Source organism: Melanotaenia boesemani, chromosome 16 (assembly GCF_017639745.1).
Source record: "Melanotaenia boesemani isolate fMelBoe1 chromosome 16, fMelBoe1.pri, whole genome shotgun sequence".
In the NCBI taxonomy this organism is placed as follows: Eukaryota; Metazoa; Chordata; class Actinopteri; order Atheriniformes; family Melanotaeniidae; genus Melanotaenia; species Melanotaenia boesemani.
This window is the reverse complement of record NC_055697.1, coordinates 7,690,172-7,709,928: the sequence shown is the minus strand read 5'-3', so window position 1 is coordinate 7,709,928 and position 19,757 is coordinate 7,690,172. Positions and strand designations below refer to the sequence as shown.

Below are 19,757 nucleotides of genomic sequence, written 5' to 3'. Positions count from 1 at the left end.
TGACTGACCAGTTCTCCACAATCAGCTTCTTGTTCATCACTGATACACCCCACAACTGCAGAGCAATCTGAGTATTTCTGCAGACGACTTGTGTAAAATATGTTGTGCAAACTGATGTAGTTTTTAGACATCGCTTGGGTTAAATGAATGGGAATAAAAAAACAGGATTTTTTTTATGAATGAATATTTTGGTGAGCAATACTTTCTTTTTGTTTGGATACCAGTTGTGCTTCAAATTGTAGCAGAGGTTTCTTCCTTCTGTTGGATACGTGCTTGATTGCATGCTATGTAGAAATGTATGCCGAGCTGTTATTTGAGGAGTTAGGGTTTTCAGGGCATCTTTTGTTCTTACTCATACTAATGTACCCGACGTTTTAATTTGTCATCAAATCCATTTGCTTTACCCTTTTTTTCTTTCATGTGTGTTACCCTGTGTTAACACTGTTACGACTATATTGTCTCTTTTCCCCATTGACACAGATTTGTATAGAAAATCTAAGGCAGTGGTTCCAACCTATTTTCCTTGAAGCCCCCTACATGCAACTACCAAAAAGCCGTGGACCCCCGTCCTGACCTGTGCTGAAACAGTGTTTGGCTTAATGCTTTCATTATCTAGCTTCTTGTCACAAACAGTGAATTCTGGCTGTGTCCTTTTCTGTCCTTTGACAAAACTGAAGTAAAGGAAACTATGAACCAATGATCTGCACTGTGGTGTTTCTCAGACATGTTTCATTAAAGAAATGGTGCAGAAAAAAATCAGGTTTACCAGGACAGACATGAATTACTCCACTACCATTACACCAGTAGCTCACTGACCCCACTAACCCCACAGTACATAGACCAAAACTAATTAGATGCACAGGATGTGGCCAGTTAGGTGGCTTTCTATTTATTTCTGTCTCTATAGGTTTATCATTATGTGAGATGTTATTTTACATATATTTTTAATATACATACATATACATGCATATCACGGTAGCCCTGGCTTGCTCAAGTGTCAAGCTCTGATCAAACCCTGCTCAAGCATCAGAAGTGACCTGAAAGATGATGTTGATCAGGACCAATTCCTGCCCATCTGTTTTTGGCCTGACGGTATTGTCGCAATGAGCGTTGTGGTTTTTTTATTCTGTAATATTTGTTTTTCCTGTATGTGAGAAGTAAATCCTGAAATCTCTTATTTTAATAGTGTCTCAAACGAGTTTCAGTGACATTTTTTGATTATCAATTAATTTATCTAATACGTTTTCTTCTTCCTGACAAGGAAACTAATCAGAAAGGGAAGCAGGGTCACGTCATCGTGTAATCTTATTTCATACTACACTGTGAAAAGTCCCTGAATTAAGAATTGGCTAATTTAACAAACTCAGCCAAATTTAATCTGCGTATACTTGCCAAGTGATAGAAGTGCTGCGCTGTCATCACTACAGGAGAGATTATCAGTCTGCAATTGTTATTCCACAGGCCCACCTGAAGGAGATAGACAAGCTGGATCAGTGGCTGAAGACTGCAGTGAGGGAGGGGGGCCCTCAAGCTGTGCAGGCAGTGTGTGTTACCCAGTGGAGTATCTGCCTGCCCCTCCTGCAGCACAACCTCAGGAAACGCATCAGGACACCTCTGCTCAAACTGGCTCAAGCTCTGGAGGACATTCACAGGTTGCATCATATATGGTTATACAATATGCATAGTAGAGACCTTCCATTTGTTTTTCCTGCCTTGTGTACTTTTCTCTAAACATCCATTCACGTCACAGTAAATTAACTGAAAAATCACACGTGACCTATTTAAACAGGAGAATTATTCTTTAAGACAAACTATAATAACACCCACAGTTGAACATTCCCACCACCACATTTCAGTGCTAATGACGTGCATTATGTTACCACGTTTGTCTCTTTACATTCACCCTACTATTACCTCAATACATCCCTAATGTGAATCTTGTCATTACTTTTGAAATTTGTTTATTCTCATTTTAATTTTCATTTTGAAAGAACACTGAGTCAAACCTTGTTTTACTTCCTGTCTTCATTCTTTTTCTTCCATTGTGATTGCTTCCCCTGCTGTCATCATCAGATCTCCCTGTGTTTTATACATCCTTGTATTTATAGCTTAGTCAGTTGTCACTTTGTCTGTATTCATTCCTGTCTTGCCTGCTATTGTCTCCTTTTTGCCTGGATTTTTGTAGACCTCAGCCTGTTCCCTGTCTTTGTTGTTTTCCTGTCATTTTTTTTTCTCATTGCTTTTTCAGCTGTTTCTAAATCTTACGTTTTTGTTGGTTATACCTGACACACGTCCTACATGTAGTTCTGTTTTGAACCAAACATACTGGCATTCATTAACAAATAATTTATTCATTCATTGCTTACTTCTTAGATATCTTATCCCACCCAAAGCATTCGGCCATGCCATAACCCTGAAAAGAGGTTTAGAGGAGCCACTTATCTCCTGAGACCTGTGCTTTCACATCATCTTTCTTTTTACAGGACTGACACGAGTCTTGTCCTCTCTGTTTATAAGAATCTCAATCCGGGATTAAGTTATTTTCTATCTTCATTAAAAATTCTTGATGTTTGGATGTTTCTTTGGTGGGGTCACTACTGACATTAGTTTTGTCTTAGAAATAACTGATCCAGTTTCAACAAAATGCTTTTGAAAAACTTAACCTTCAGTCTAGTCTGATTATGCAGATGTGATTTTGCATTGCATCAAATGTACTTTATTTGGTGAAAGGTCTAGACTGCAAGCAGCCCATTCCAGCACCTGGACCCTTCTACTGTGAAGCCATCCTTTTGTAATAAATTAGATATAGCGTTACATTTACCATTGTCTGACTGAAAGAAATATGCAGAGTTCTGTGGAAACAAGACGTCTGTATAGCAATACAAGTCACTTTAAAACCAGTTTATATCTTTCAGAATTGATTATACTTTTCCAGATGTGCAGATGCCTGTTCCTTAGGGACTAATGTGCCACCATACCATCAGAGATGCAGACCTTGTAATTGAGCCTGATAACAAGCCAGATGGTCCTTCTTCTCTGTAATCTCTCTGAAGGACATTGCATCTATGATTTCCAGAGAGAATTTCAACTTTTGATTCATCTGACCACAGAGCAGTTTTCCACTTTGCCTCAGTCCTTTTCAAATGAGCTTTGACCTAAAAAAGACAGCAGTCTTTCTGAATCATTTTCACATATGGCTTCTTTTTAGCATGACAGAGCTTTAACCTTCGTTTGTGGATGGGACGTTGAACTGTGTCCACAGACAACGATTCCTGGAAATATATCTAAGCCAGTGATTGCAAAGACAGAATCATGTCTGAGAATAAGACCATGGGCATTAAAATATAGATTTTGGGCTGTATACCTTGCACATAGAGACATTTCTAGATTCTTAATGTTTTGATAATATTATTTACTGTAGATGGTGAATTAGTACAAATCTTCACACCTTATCTTGAGGAAAATGATTCTGAATCTCTGCCCAGTTTTACATCTGAGGGCTTTGCTGAGGTGCTTTTTTAATACCATGTGTTTCTGACCTGTGTTGCCAGTTAGCATAATTTTACATGCATACTCCCCATATATATATATATACATATATATATGTATATATATATATATATTTTTTTTTTTATTATATAAAATATATTTGTAATATATTTTTTATTATATAAACCATGTTATAAATGGCTAAGGCAAGGCAAATGTATTTGTATAGCACATTTCATTTACAAGACATAAAAATAATACATAAAACAGTAAAAGCATTAAAGATGGTGCCAAGAAAAGCACTAAAAAGTAGTAAAAGGCAGCAACAAATCACAATAAATACATAATAAAATCATAGAATAAATTGAAATAATTAAAAGCAAGATAAGTTAAAAAGTTACCGTGCAGATTTCCTACATAGGTGCATGACAAAAGAAATGTTTTTAATCTGGATTTAAAAATGTCTACACTTGGGGAAAGTTTAATCTCCACTGGCAGTTTGTTCCACTTGTTTGCAGCAAAACAGCTAAATGCTGCTTCTCCATGTTTAGTCTGGACTCTGTTCTGGACTAGTTGACCAGAGTCTTTGGATCTAAGAGCTCTGCTAGGTTTATATTCTCTGAACGTATCACAGATGTATTCTGGGCCTAAACTGTTATGGGATTTGTAAACGATCAAAAGGGTTTTAAAATCTATTCTGTGACTGACTGGTGTGATGTGTTCAGATCTCTTAGTCCTGGTTAAAAACTCTAGCAGCAGCGTTCTGGATGAGCTGCAGATGTTTAATGCTCTTTTTAGGATGTCCTGTTAAAAGACCATTACAGTAATCCAGTCTACTGGAGATGAATGCATGGATGAGTTTCTCCTGGTCTTTCTGGGAGACTAAACTTTTAATTCTGTTGATGTTTCTGAGCTGGTAAAAAGCTTCTTAGTGAAGCTTTGATGTGGCTGCTAAAAAGTCAGGTCTGAGTCTATCAGCACTCCAAGGTTACAAACTTGGTTGGTGATTTTAAGAGCCCGAGTCTCCAGGTGTTTACCAATGCTGACCCTCTTCTCTTTGCTACCAAACAGAATAATCTCAGTTTTGTCTTCATTTAATTGTAGAAAATTCTCCCTCATCCAAGTGTTTATTTGCTCCAGACACTGACACATTAAGTCTTTTGGGCCGCAGTCATCTGGTGACAGAGACACATAAAGTTGTGTATCATTTGCATAACTGTGATAATTAATGCTAAAGTTCTGTAATATTTGACCCAAACAGAGCATATACAAGTTGAACAGAAAAGGTCCATTTTTACCAAGCTAGCTAACATGTTTTTTCTACTTCCACAAGCTATTATTTCATGCTAAAAAGTGCATGTGTGTTACTCTTACAGTATGTTGCTGGAGGTGCGCTGTCAAGTACACTCAGAGCTGGCAATAATTGAAGAAGAGGAGGGTTGTCTCGAGGCTTCTTTGACTCACCTTCAGAAAGCCATGCTGCTGGATAATGGTACACAACGAGAACGCCTGTCATCAGCTTTTAATCTCCTGGAGCTCAGACGGAACCTCTACCACACACCTAACCGGGCTGAAGATAAGGCCGCTATGCTTATGCACCAGGTTTTTTTGCCCATCTGTTTCAGACTGCTTAACATTACATAGCTCATTACAGAAGGCAAGATTTTTCATGTGTAAATTGGATGTGTAATAAGTTAACTTTAAATTTCATTCTGCTGTACTTGAGTGCAGATGCCTAGAAGACTGTAAGAAAAGTGGCTGACTGCAAATTTATTCTGACATCCAACCCTTCCGTGTCCTTTTCAGACCAGGGACTTGCCACCTGGAGATAATACAGACACTCGTCCCATATTGGTCTCTGTGGGTCTCCTTTTGGCTCCTCTTGATTTTCAGATGGTGTTGGATGCAGATGACATCTCTAAAAGTACAGATGATTTTTCCTTGCCTTCATTTTTTTTATTAAAATACTTAGGCATGTTCTTGTCTTGTAGAAATATCTTAAAACACAGATAAATAGTACTTTAGGTGTTTCACTTTTTTCATTAAAGGCTCCGCTTTGTACAGCACTTGAAGGTAAACATAAAGTTTGGTCAGCAAGAAAATACCTTCAGGATGGTAATTTTCTATTCACGATGAGGCATTTACTGAGTATATTTTCTCCTCCGTCCCCTCCGTGGTGTGATATTTTACTCATGCTGTTTGGATCCACTTACCCTGTGCACTGCCTCTTATTGTGGTTGTCTTTGAGCTTAGTGAGGCAGTTTTCCAATTTTGTATTTTGCAGTTTTGTTTTTATTTTTCTGCTTCTTTGAAGTTCTTTTAATGAGTTTTGCTCCACTAATAGTTTAAGAAAGTATTTCGTATTATTGAATAATAAACATTTACTCAGGGTTTTGAACTGTAGTATACACTCATGTTGCTTTGCAGCATCACTTTTAGAGCATGGCGAGTCGATGCCAGATAAATCCCACTGATCTGTGGAGAATGTCCCCTCGTTTACATGTAGAATGCACCTCAAGGCTGCAGCATGAGCCAGTTACATTGCCAATAAAGCGGGCGCTCATTACACACAGATTGAGTACAAAGCTGCAAACCAGTACTTTTGTGCACTGTGGTGTGCATACAGTAAATTTGCCACTGATTGTCTAAATGTAGTAAAAAAATTCTGGCAAGTATCAATTTTATTTGCTAGCTTTTATACATTTCTTTAGAGACAGCTTTTCAAGTGTCATTTTTTAGTGAAGTCCCATCAACTATGTGGATTGAATCATGGAGCAGAAGGGCCTGAGCTTTGGGAGAGGCTTTGATCTCTGACTCATTCCAGGCTCCCCGGTCCACAGCATCAAATGCACATTCATCAGTCCTAATGACCCAGAGAAGAATTTGTCTTTGACAGCTAGTCAAAGGGCTTCTTCCTCAAGCATGGGTTAAAAGCTTTGGTCCTTAGAGGCGCCTCCTGTTTTTGTCGATGAACCTCAAGTATCCTGCTAGACGAAGACACTTAATCATTGTGGTCCTTGCTTCAAAGCCAGCACTATATTTAACCTCTGAGACCAAAGGAGTTAAATAATGAATAGTCTGCATATTGTTGCTGCAGTTTTGTGTTATTTCTCAGGTATGTATTAGTAAGAAGTGTTTAAATGAAAATGTGTGGATTTTACCACTCCCTCTTTGAATGAGTCGTTTTCTTGTTTCCAGTTAGTTCCATTTCCTCTCTCGCTTACAGAGATATCGAATAATAAAGATGCTTACACAGCATATGCATTCTCATTATGCATATGTTCTTTAAACTACAGGAATCTGTATTCTTTATTCATCATTTATACACAATACAAAATCTTTTCTATTGTTGATTAAGTTTGACTCATGCATGCATGGACTTCATCTATTGTGCAGTTCCCTGGGGCAGTCCTGGATCTGAACCAGCAGTTCGACTCGCTACTAAGGCTCAGCATCACTCCACGTGTGTGCAGAGAGTGGGTGCACACCTGGCCAGACAAGAGAAAGACAAAGACAGTACAGAGAGGTGTGTGTTTCGGGATTTGCACAAACAAATTCTAACTATGTAAGTCAGTAAGAGACATTTTTCTTTTGCCAGTGTGAAGTAATTGTAGTAGTTGTCACACTCCCCTGAAACCCAGCTGGAAAACTTTCTATATAATCAGACTTTTATGGCTTGTTGAATTTATTACTCCACGCTTTTACTGAACATTACATACCAATGAATGTTTGATCTACTGGTCCTGTCTGCAGTTAAAAGCAAGGCAAGGCAAGGCAGTTTATTTGTATAGCACATTTCATGTACAGGACAATTCAAAGTGCTTTACATAAAACAAAGACATTACAGATATTTAGAATAGTAAAAGGCACACATAATCACAATAAAATAATAAATTACATTAAAATGATTAAAAGCAAGATAAGTTAAAAAAGTTATCGTGCAGATTTCATGCATAGGCGCATGAGAAAAGAAATGTTTTTAACCTGGATTTAAAATCCAATTTACATTTGGTGAAAGTTTAATCTCCACTGGCAGTTTGTTCCATTTGTTTGCAGCATAACAGCTAAATGCTGCTTCTCCATGTTTAGTCTGGACTCTGGTCTGGACTAGTTTACCAGAGTCTTTGGATCTAAGAGCTCTGCTAGGTTTATATTCTCTGAACATATCACAGATGTATTCTGGGCCTAAACCGTTCTGGGATTTGTAAACAAGTAGAAGGTTTTTAAAATCTATTCTGTGACTGACTGGAAGCCAGTGTAAAGATTTCAAAACTGGTGTGATGTGTTCAGATCTCTTAGTCCTTGTTAAAAACTCTAGCAGCAGCGTTCTGGATGAGCTGCAGATGTTTAATGCTCTTTTTAGGAAGTCCTGTTAAAAGACCATTACAGTAATCCAGTCTACTGGAGATGAATGCATGGATGAGTTTCTCTTGGTCTTTCTGGTAGACTAAACTTTTAATTCTGTTGATGTTTCTGAGCTGGTAAAAAGCTTCTTGGTGAAGCTTTGATGTGGCTGCTGAAAGTCAGATCTGAGTCTATCAACACTCCCAGGTTATGAACTTGGTTGGTGATTTTAAGAGCCCGAGTCTCCAGGTGTTTACCAATGCTGACCCTCTTCTCTTTGCTACCAAACAGAATAATCTCAGTTTTGTCTTCATTTAATTGTAGGAAATTCTCCCTCATCCAGGTGTTTATTTGCTCCAGACACTGACACATTAAGTCTATTGGACTGCAGTCATCTGGTGACAGAGACACATGAAGTTGTGTATCATCTGCATAACTTTGATAACTAATGCTATAATTCTGTAATATTTTACCCAAAGGGTTGTTGTTGAGTGAGTCTGCACCCTTTCTATTTACACTGCATTGTTTTTCCCACTGCACAGATGATTACTTTCAAAGTGCACATCAGAAATTATGGGCTTATTGGTCAAGAGCAAATAAGAAATATCATGACTTTTAGAGGAGTTTAATTAATTATTTGTGATACTGAAAATAAACGATTACATTCACATGTACAGCATGTATCTGCACCCTTGCATTGGGCTAAAAGGAATCTGCTCTAAGTTTTGTTTGTTTTTCGGCTGTTACAGGGCAAAGTTGTGGGCAATGCTAGCAAAGATAGCCAGGAAGAAGGAAGTCTGGGACGTGTGTCGAGCAGCGTGTCGATTCTGTTTGCTGTACGATGATGGAAGGTGGAAGATTTCCAAGACTGACAGTAAGAGGAGGAGCTGACTAGATTCTAGATAAATTAACAGGAATATTGATATCCTTAAATGTGAAAGAGATAATTAGTGTATTAGTGTTTGAGAAGCCTGTGATAGAAAAATACATAAAATATTCCAATACATTACATTAGATTACATAATTTTTTTTACAATTCCCACCCAAAATGCAAAGCAGATTTTTAAAAATGCTAAGTACACCCATGCTACTTTAATAGGGATTGAGAGGGTATGTAGCAGCTGGGTGCTGTTAATCAGATGAACTTGATTAAACGATCATTAGCGTGTGTGAAGTTGGTGAGGGTTATAAAGCCATTCTCAAACAATTTAGAGTCCATCATTTTACAGTGGAAAAAATAGTCACAAGTGGAAAACTTTCAAGATATCTGCTAATCTTTCCAGGAGTGGTCGTCCCAGCAAATTCACCCTCAAGTCAGACTGCACAGTGTTTAAAAAACTGCAAAAATACAAGAACTACATTTCAGACTCTATGGATCTCATTTAGCTTGATAAATGATAAAAGATGTGCGTGTGTATATATACACATATAAATATATATATATATATATATATATATGTATATATCATGAACTCATACTGTCATGACAGTACAGTTAGAAAAAGAGAAAGCCTCTTCTATGGTAAAAGAACGGGAAACACAGCTTAGGTTTGTAAAGTAAAGGTGATCATTTGGGCATATCTAGCTGCCAGAAGACATGTTGCTTGGCTGAAATGGGGCCATGAAACTCAAGAATGGACTCAAGTACAGTCTTAAATCTACAACAGAATGACTGAAAAAGAGGAAACAAAAAGAAAATCATAAGTTACTTAAGTAAAGTGATTAAATACCAATAGAAACACAGTCTGCACCTTTAAGTTATTGCTCTGTGTTTAACACTGCTTCTGAATTTTGACAAAGGTTTGTAAAATATATAAATATATGGTTTAACATGATTAATTGTTATTTATCTGTTGTTTTCCATTGCTAATTTAAAGATCTGACTATTTAACAGATGTTATAAAATAGTCTGGTTTATTTGAAATGTGAGTGCAATGATTCTACTACAGAGGTAACAGGTGGGCAGAAAGCAGTTATTACAGTTGATTTTTATACTAGTTATACTGTTTAGTATACAAAATCAGTAAAATTCATATCAGATTTTGTCTGTTTTCTCCAGAATGCAAATGCACAAAGGAAGAAAGTGGTGCACCATGTTGTTACTGTCGCACTGGAAACCAAACTTGTGTGCATTTGCTTCGCTTGTTAGCTGAAATTTGCTTTATCAATGCAGAGGTACGTTCTTACAAACACACGTCTTCTGAAACACACAGGCACACTATTAAACTCGCTGGGCCCTACTGCTGCAGTATCCTGCATGATGTTAACACTAATTTCCCTTCACATTGATGACTAGCAGCTTAAACAGTGAGGCTTGTTGTATAGTGTCTGACTTTGTTATTAGTGGAACCAAATTCAATCCCTTTACCCTTCATCAGTCCAAGCAAAATTCCATTTTGTCTGTATTACATTAACACGAAGTTTCTGTCAATAACTGAAAGGCTTTCAGTGTAGCATTTATTATAACATAATTAAGCACATGACATTATTCTCTGGTTCAATTGACGGAACGTAGCCCTGTGCAGAAAATCCCAGCTTTACAGCACAATTTCTTTGCAAGTATAGATTCTCATTATTCAGTTTAGTGGCTGATGTCATCAGACTCAGAACATATTCTTTTTCATAATGAACTTTGTTCATATTTTCTTTTTTCCCTAGAATAAACAGTGCATGTCGGGCTCACATTGTGACTACTATTTAAATACTGAAGATAATGTGCACAAACATGCAAAACATGGAATAGTATAGATGTCATAATTCACATTTTCCTCTCTACTAGTTTATTACTGCAAGTTCAAATTGTTTTAGATCTGTTGTACTAGTTATTGTGATCAAAAACTCTTTTTGGACTTTGAAAACTTTTTTTTTTAATTTTTTTTTTATATAACATTAGGAACACCACCACATGGAGTATTACACATGGAATATTCAAAAGCCCGTGAGGTTGATCACAGTTTGGTTGTTGGGCTTGTCTTATGAGCTTGTCTTATTGTGTAATCCCACGTCCCATCAAGCCCACAGCCTCAAGTCTTTATTAACTCTATAGAGATGTTAAGTTGACAGCACTTTGAAGAAAATGAAGACAACCATGCACAGCAACGACATGACCTTGCCAAAACTGACATGCACAGCAGCCTCTCGCCTTGCTCCTTTCATGTATCTCTCTCTTTGTTCTGTCACACATGGACATATTTTTTGTGAATTGGTTTATATTTCATTAATTTAAATTTACATTTCTCACAACCTGATGATGACGACCAGCTCCTCTAGTCTTACCTAAGTTATCTGCCTTTGCAGTAAAAAGCTAATCAGTCATTTTTCTTTTTGTCTTTGATCTGTACAGCAAGCTTTAATGCCACTAGAGTACCTGTCATTTCCAGAGTGGGAATTCACCTCTCTTTTCATTATGAAGCTTTCACAACAGGTTGTAAACTCTAATATCATCTCTGATTTTGACATATGAATTTATTCCCTCTTGCTCAGGCCACTATCCACAAGCTGCTAACAGAGGGAGTGCAGCTGAACAGCCCGGCTGTCCCACCACAGGAGGGATGGGTGGGTGTGCCTGAAGACAATCCACATTGGGCTGTTTACAGGTGAAAACAAATAATGCCCATTCACGTAAGCCTCATAAAGATGTTGCCTTTTGGTCTTCCATAGAAGAAAACTGGTCTAATCCGACCAGACATTGCAATAGGGGAGAGTGTGGTAAATTTAGTCATTTGTTAGATATATTATCCTATAGACAAGGAGCAATTTTACAGATGTAAAACAAAAAAAAACTGTAATTCTTTCAGGATGTCTCCTGTATGAGGAAATGATAATAACACATCTATGATAAAGTGTGATTAAAAAATGGCTTAACTTGCCCCGCCTCAGAGATATATTGATCCTCTACCTAATCTTATCCTAAAGCAAAATAGAATGCACATGCGATGTCACCGGGACTTCCAGCTGGAAAATATCAATGTTGCTTAAATAAATATTGTGATATTTTGATTCTGAAATCCAATATATTATCTGTTCATCTGTGTGGATTCATTTCTGATAAATAAATATATTCTGGTCGTTATGAAAGAAAAAGACAGATGGCAAACAAAATTTGTAATCGTGATTAACTGCATGATGTTTTTTGCGATTAATCTCATTATAATGTGCAAAATGTCTTTTCCTTTTCCCCGAAAAGTACTGCTATATGAAGAAAATGCGGTAACTTTTGGTTTACAAACACTAAACAAACAACATTTAACAGCAGTATTCTCTTCAAACACTAACAGTTAAAATATTTATTGGATGTCTCAAACTTAAAAATTAATGAAATGAAATCACATTGAAAAATGAAACATGAAAAAAGTTTAGGAATAACTAATGAAAATGTAACAAGTCAGCAGGATGAATTTAAAGCTGTGTGAAGCTGCCTTCCTTTTAAACACAGATATCCGTCATACGCGGCGAATTTCCAGCCACCAGGTGAGCAGGCAGAATTATACTTACAATCTCAGCACTTTTTGATTTTGAGGTGCAAAATGCAGAATAACTTCCATCAATGCATCTCTAGTGATACATTATCCAGATTTCTTTTCTATAAATTCTCTAACTTTGTATTCTTAACATGACTGTTTAGCTTAACATGCCAAAAAACAATTGTCAACTTTTAGAAATGCATTAACACATTATTGTGCCCAGCACTACTAAATATACAGAATTAAATAATTAATTTAATACATCTTGTGTAAACAAAAGGAGTGGTAAAAGTATGAAAGCAAGCACAAGTATGTGGAAGTATATTTATTACAAGAACAATAAAATATATAAAACATTAATGAATCAGATGGCAATGAGAGTCTGAAACCTCTGAAAAAAGTAAATAGTCTGGTCAAATGGTCACAATCTTGCTGAGGAAAGTTATTTTCTTATCTTCAAATAGAAAAAACATCCAGATCAGTGAGCCACCACTTCCCAGTCATCTATTTGACACTTTGTAAATGCAGCCATCTTTACTTCTGCTCACTTCTCCATAACCACATCACCTGGAAAAGTTTCTGTCCACTATTCTCTGGGATGTGTTTATCACTGCGACTGCACCTCAGGAGAAAAGGCAGTTCTGCCATCCTGAAAGTTGGTGAATCGATTCCAGGCTTCCCCTGTTTACATGCCAAAGTGTCCTTGGGCAAGACACTGAACCCCACATTGCCTACCATTGTGTCTATCGGAGTATGAATGTGTGTGACAGAGTAAAGCACTTAGTATGTAACAAAAGAAATGCTGTATGAGTGTGAATGTGACGTGGTGTAAAGTACTTTTAGTAAACATGACTAGAAAAATACTACATAGGTACAGTCTATTAATAAGTACAGTTCATTTACTGCACTGACCATTGGTTAATTTTCTTTTTGTATGCTAATTACAAGAGCTGCTGCTGCAGCCGACTACACAATTCAGTGAAAAGTTGAAATTCTTATCTGAAATCTGAATATAAAACAGATGAAATAGGTGATGGCCACTGCTATAGATAGAACGCTGGCTCCCCCAAAATATTGAATCAATCTTATAGTTCTGTGCATTGATGACGCTGGTGTACATTCTCTATAGAATTTGTATATTTGGTGACAAGTTCACTTGGCCTTAGTTTACCTGATGAATCAGGTGACCTTAACTGAAGCACACCCCCACCTGCAAAACTGTTTACTTTCCAGTTGTCAGGAACAGGAATCCTGTTTCTATCTGCAAATCTAAAAGCCAGTTCACAGTATTTCTTTGAAGTAAGGCATGAAGCCAGTCAGCCAGTTTTAATGCTGTCTGCTTCTTCCCATCTGCTCTGTGAAAACAGTTTTTGCTTGTGCTGTCCCATTGCACCCTACTGTTGTCACTGGCACTTTTCCTCCTTCTTCCTCATGAATTTGAGTTGGGTTGATCTATCAATCTGTCTCTCTTTTGCAACTCCTCTTATGGACTTGGACTTGCCACCTTGACATCAGCAACTACACTCCATCACTCCAAGGGATGTAGAGCCCCAGTATTTTCATTTTGTTATTTTATTTTATATTCTTGGCATGATAGCTTTTCTATGAGGTGTAGAACAAAGTTAGTTGTAGAATATTTTATTTAAATACCATTTTAAACTTTGGATTAATTCATGCCTAATTTTGGCTCACTTTACCAAATGCCATGTGGTTCACTTGTGGTCTAAGCCGTCATTTTGCCAAACGACCCAGTTAGCAATTTAGGCTAACCTTTAGCTAAACAGTTAATGTGGTTTAATACACAAATGCATTAAATATATTTATACCAGGTTAACTTTGCTGTGATGGGAACATCACTAGCTGACTGACAAATTCATTGGCCAAAACATTTATTTTATGGATAAAAGAAAGCTTAGTAACCATCCAACCATGATTTTCTCTTTGTCACAGCTTGATATAGATAAAGGATGCTTCCAAAATGTGCAGTCACTTGACAGCAACAGTGTAGCATTGCATAAATAAAGGGGATAGGTCACTTCCACTGGCTCAGTCCACCACTCTCTCCTAATAACTACATGCAGATACAGTATTTATTGAAATGTAGAAAAAATTGTTTAAGTCCACCAAACTTAATGTTCTTTAAAGGATGTGTCTTTAAGGATAAGAGAACGGCCTGTGCCACTATCTGGAAGGGGACTGTTTTTTTTTTTGTTTTGTTTTGTTTTGTTTTTGCTAACTGTGCGATTGATACCCTGGTAAATATTGTATCTGTGCAGCTGTATGGTTAACAACCAAAGTTGAGGTTTAACAGTTTATTTAAATAGGAAATGTATACCAAAAAACACTGTAAGCTATTTTGTTTTTATGACATAGTATCAAGCTAGAAGCTTGGGTTGAGCTACAACACAACACATAAGCTAAAAATTCCCGCATCCAGTCCTTATTTATGAGATTGAGGTAGATATTAATATTTCTGCAATTATCTGTTGTTACAGTTTTGTCTTATTCTAAGCTTGTTGGCTTGTGTTCATATCTTAATTGCCCCAGTATCATTTGTATCATTAGCCCTGCAACATGCTAATGATTAGGATTTACTATTGTGAGGAGATGAGCTTTCAGTTGAATACATCAATTCAGTTAGTGTTCTGATTACTCTTGGGAATTGGTTTATGTTTTATGGATGTACTCTATCTGTTTATTTATGCTAAGTTATTATGAGGATTCAAATGAGAGATTGCAGTAACAAAAAAACTTCTCATTACTACAACATTCTTGCTTATTAGAAAACAGAAAAAGGGACGTTATCCTATTTTTTCACAAGCTGACACAATTTATTGAGGTCTTGATGAAACATCTGTAACATGCGTTCATCAAAATAACACACTATAAGGTCTCATTATTATTATTATTATTATTATTATTATTATTATTATTATTATTATTATTATTATTATTATTATTATTATTATTATTATCATATTAGCACGAGAGACCATACAGTAACCTGAGTAGCTAGGACCACACATCCAACTGATATTTGCAAGAAGCAAAAAGCAAGAGCAAAAAGAGAACTTCTGACTTCCTTGGCACAGCAAATGCATTAATCATCTGAAGTTGAAGTTAGGAAGAGATAAAGATGGAGGAGGTTGAATAACTTTGTTGAGTGGCATAAGTTCCCCTGCAAATCTAAACAGCTCTGTGAATCTCACATTTTTAGACATAGGGGGTTTAAAACAAAATGCCAGGGTTGTACTTCTTACAAATTTTGGTTGGTAGTGGCTCAGAAACCTAAACATATAAAAAAAAAAAAAAAGAAAGAAAGAATTCTTCCATATGTCACATTTGGTATGGTTGAAAGGATCCTCAACACCTTTAAAATTTTAATTTAAATTTAAAGTGGGCCTGCAGCCTGTGGAAGCTTTCCTCTGCAGAGACAGTCAATCAGGTTTGATTCACTTAGTGAATGAAAAAAGTAACAAGCGGCTTTACAGATCTTGCAATGAAAGTGTTTAGTGAAACAATATATATATATATATATATATATATATATATATATATATATTTATGATGCTACAATTACATATACTCCAATTAACCAAATGAATGACAACTGGTTAAATTTTTTTGTCTAGTCTCTGAGATCAAAGTGATCCAGCCCGTAAACTATCTTTTTCTTGTCCTCTACCAATCTAAATTATTAAAAGGAAATGCAGCAAATCACACATTTCATAAGGTTGAATTATGAAATGTTGGTATCTTACATGAATGCTGGTTTTAATGATTAAAAACAGTAGTTTCAAATAAAATTTTCACTAGTGGTGTTTTAGTTTTCTTCCTTTGTGCTGTTCTTGAGTAAATAGTAGTCTTTACACTCTCTCTAACACATAGACTATTTTCTTCATCCCTCTGCAACTCTTCACTGTATCTTTGGTTCTCTCTCACCCAGAGACTGGATCCAAGCTTTGTCTGCCTACGCCACCTCCAACTTCTTGAGGGCAGGAGAGCTCGGAGCAGAGATCGGGGAGCCGTGGGTGGTAGCAAATGCAGCCATTTACCTGTGGAACTATAATAGCCACTTGCTGGCAGCAGGGGAATTCCAACTCCTGCTTCCTACCTTCCAGAGTCTTGTGGAAAAGCTTCGAAGGACTAAGGACATTGGGTTGTTAAAGTTTCTAAATTACACTAATATTTTATCCAAAGAAATATTAATCATACCAAACAAGATAGTTCAGGTGTTTGGACCTCGTGAAATCAAATTAGTTTTGTTTCAATGCTATAAATAGGACTAATCTGCTTCACCAACAATAAATAGATTAAATTTGTGCACTTTGCTATTGATGAGAGCTTTCATCTTTCATAAGTTTATTATTTAAAAGTTGACAGCAGTTGAGAAGTATGAAACAGGCCGATGACTGCATGTTTTAAATTATTCAGTGGGTTTTAAAAGACTTTCATCAGCTCAGCAGTCATTTTGTCGACTCCCTACTGGGTTTACAAACTCTTTTTTTGTCAGGTAAAATTTAAAAGGGATTACTTTTCAAAGCTAATGTTACTACAAGGTGCATTTATCCCCGGAAAAATAATATTTTAAGCCAAGGCAAGTTCATTTATGAAAATCCATATAAACAGTTACTTTGTGGCACTGTAGCTCCCTCACAACCTGTTTCAGTTTTAACTCAGCTTTTGTTTTTGACTTAAGAAATTAGCAGCAAATATGAATTTAGCTGTATTGATATGTCACAGTTTTGAATCAAAGGTTTCAACTTTCAGGAAGAACCAAAAGATGTGTTGCCTTCACACTTTTATCATTTCTTATTCTCAAAGATGTCTGTGTGGTATATTCTTTGTGTTGTTTCTTAGGAACCGAGCCTTGTGTGTGCTGCTGTGTAACGCTGTGGCTCAGGGATTGATGCAGCCTCTGTCTGAAAGAGAGAGTGCTGAGTCTGCTCCAGCAGGGGACAAAATGAAAAAAGGAGCCGAGATGGGAATGGATAAGGCTGCCAGCGCACATGGGGTGCTTTTAGACCCTGCTGCCGTGCAGAATGCCCACATGGCATTAGAGGTATGTCAGTGTGTGTATACTGAGCTGTGGTGGGGTAACAGATAACCCTTTATGCAACTGCACAAGTCTTCTCTCTAGACTTAATAGGTGTGTGTTCCTGAAAATTGTAACCTGTTTGGAGACATGTTTTTAATTAAAGTCTATTTTATAAAATTATGCAGGCATGTCGCAGAAACATTAGTAAAATTTTTGTTTTGCTGTCGATTTTATTTTAAGCAATATGATACCAAAGCCAGTGTTGATTGAACCTATTTTTGATGAAGATAAGACACAGTCATCATATAGAAGGAACAGTCTACATCAGGTTACTTTATTTAGTGATAGGCAAGAATATTTTTTATCACGATTAATTACATGATTTTCTGTTATTATTGCCAATTAATCACATCCTTATATACAAAATTCAATGATAAATTCAAAGGTAGTGTATTTCTCTCTGTTCCTTTTAAAGTACTGCTAGATGAAGAAAAATGCAGAAATATTTTAGACAAATTAGCTGCTTTTTAACAGCAGTATTTACTTGTAAAGCTTAAACTACGTATTGATGAAATAAAGTCAAATATGTATGACATAGCTGGATGTAAATTTCAGGATTTATTTGCTAAATGGTTAAAAATCAGCAGTATGAGTTTCAAGGCTGTGTGAACCTGCCTTCCTTCTAAAAACATGTTTTCCTGCTGTAATAGAAAAGATAAGAATCTCATCACTAATTCATGGAGAGAGAAAGTCAGTTTTTAATGACTTTATAAAAACTTAAGACCTTAAAATGAAAATAAATATAAAATGCTGTAAAAAATAAATTATTAGCTGTACATTTTGTATATAATCTCGGTGAAACAAGCAAAGAACGTCGGGAACTTGTTTTTTTAGTGAGCGTGTGCTTTTTGTCCCATATGGATGGAATGCAGATTCAGATGAACAGCAGGCAGAAAAGACTCACACAACACCGGTTCATATCAGTGCAGCTCACCCTAAATGCTTTTAATGGCCGAGACTCGTGATGATGGCTGTCCCAAGCCAGTGCCCCCTCCTTTACCTGTGGCTTCTTTATACTTATAATCAGAGCCAGTCAGCCACAGACTTTGAAGAAGCTGCATTAATGCACAATAAAGTAATTATTGGCATTAAGTAATTTATTTATACCTGAAAGTAGATTTGTTTTGTAGCGAGAGGACATTCTTACATGCATACAAACATCAAATGCAACATGGAACAATACAACGAACCCAAAAAGAAAACAAAAAAACTACTTAAAACTCAACAATTAAACTGAACATGCAGACTATAGCTACAGCGTGTTCTGGTCAATACTGTTAGTGGAAACAAAGCTGTTTCTATAGCGTTTCATTTGATATCTAGCGACTAGGAACTTCTGTCTGGATGCAAGAAGCTGGATTGTTCTGTGTTGATGATGGAAGCCATTGAGAAAAGAAGAAGCTATAACTCTCTGGTATACAAGGATGTTCGTAAAGGCATCGATTCACCAATCAATCCAGATGACCATATAATTGTTTAAGGCATTCCTCTTCTACAAAGGAGTAACTGAACCATGACACCAAGGAAAAGATAAAACCGATTAAATAGAAGTATGATAAGATATATTCTTTGAGGTTTTGGGGTGCATGATGTAACAAACATGCAGCCCAAATAGGGCCTATAACCATAACACTGCAGATAATCAAAACACATTTCACTGGATCACTGCCTCCTTCCTTCCAGACCGATTGTGGTGTTTTGAGCTGTTTCTTTCTGATCTGTCTGCTGTTAAAAAGAAAAGTCTGAAATCTCAGATCTTAAAGCTCAAGAACTGCTTGGAATCTCTGAAAAATGTTGAAAGCAGTTTTTTGACAGGTGTGTGCACCATCTCTGAATGCAGTGTTTTCAATAAATTACATTTTTTTGTGCACACATTACACAAAAAACATTTTGTTTGACACCATGAATGAACAGTTGAAGAATTTAGACTTTTAAATTTCCAAACCACAATTTAAAGCAGGAATAAAAGACTTCTACAATTTAAATCTGGAGTTAAATGCCCTCGCTGATGTAGCTTTATTGAAGGTGTGTGCCAGAAGTGAGTGGGGAACAACCTGCAAGAATCCTTTCAGATGTAACTTTGTGCTCAAGAAAGAATTTCAGTGTATAAATGTAAATAAAATCAGCTGACAGCAAAGATAAACATGTTTTACGACTGATGTACTACTTTACCTTGTCACAGTCACACTTTTCTCTTTCACTGCCAGAGGGGGAAGGCAAAAGCCCAAAACCAGGAGTTAGTTAGCTTTAAATCTCTTAGATCTCTCTTTTCGTTTTCTACATATAATGACGTTTTATAGGAAAATCTTCATGCTTTTTCATGTTATTTTGGAAATAAGCTTCATGTAGCGAGTGATAACATG

The 19,757-nt window shown here is 36.5% G+C and overlaps 1 protein-coding gene across 5 annotated transcripts in view; it reads left to right on the top strand.

Moving 5' to 3' along the window:
* Nucleotides 1-19,757, top strand: part of LOC121656168 (cilia- and flagella-associated protein 46) — an 81,603-nt gene that overhangs the window by 8,408 nt on the left and 53,438 nt on the right. For all 5 annotated transcript variants that reach the window (XM_042011249.1, XM_042011246.1, XM_042011247.1 and 2 more), the window contains exons 11-19: nucleotides 1,462-1,652; nucleotides 4,866-5,091; nucleotides 5,296-5,413; nucleotides 6,886-7,015; nucleotides 8,583-8,707; nucleotides 9,893-10,008; nucleotides 11,317-11,429; nucleotides 16,243-16,455; nucleotides 17,157-17,358. In XM_042011249.1, the coding sequence (XP_041867183.1) occupies nucleotides 1,462-1,652; nucleotides 4,866-5,091; nucleotides 5,296-5,413; nucleotides 6,886-7,015; nucleotides 8,583-8,707; nucleotides 9,893-10,008; nucleotides 11,317-11,429; nucleotides 16,243-16,455; nucleotides 17,157-17,358 (1,434 nt within the window). The remainder of the gene's footprint in view (nucleotides 1-1,461; nucleotides 1,653-4,865; nucleotides 5,092-5,295; nucleotides 5,414-6,885; nucleotides 7,016-8,582; nucleotides 8,708-9,892; nucleotides 10,009-11,316; nucleotides 11,430-16,242; nucleotides 16,456-17,156; nucleotides 17,359-19,757) is intronic.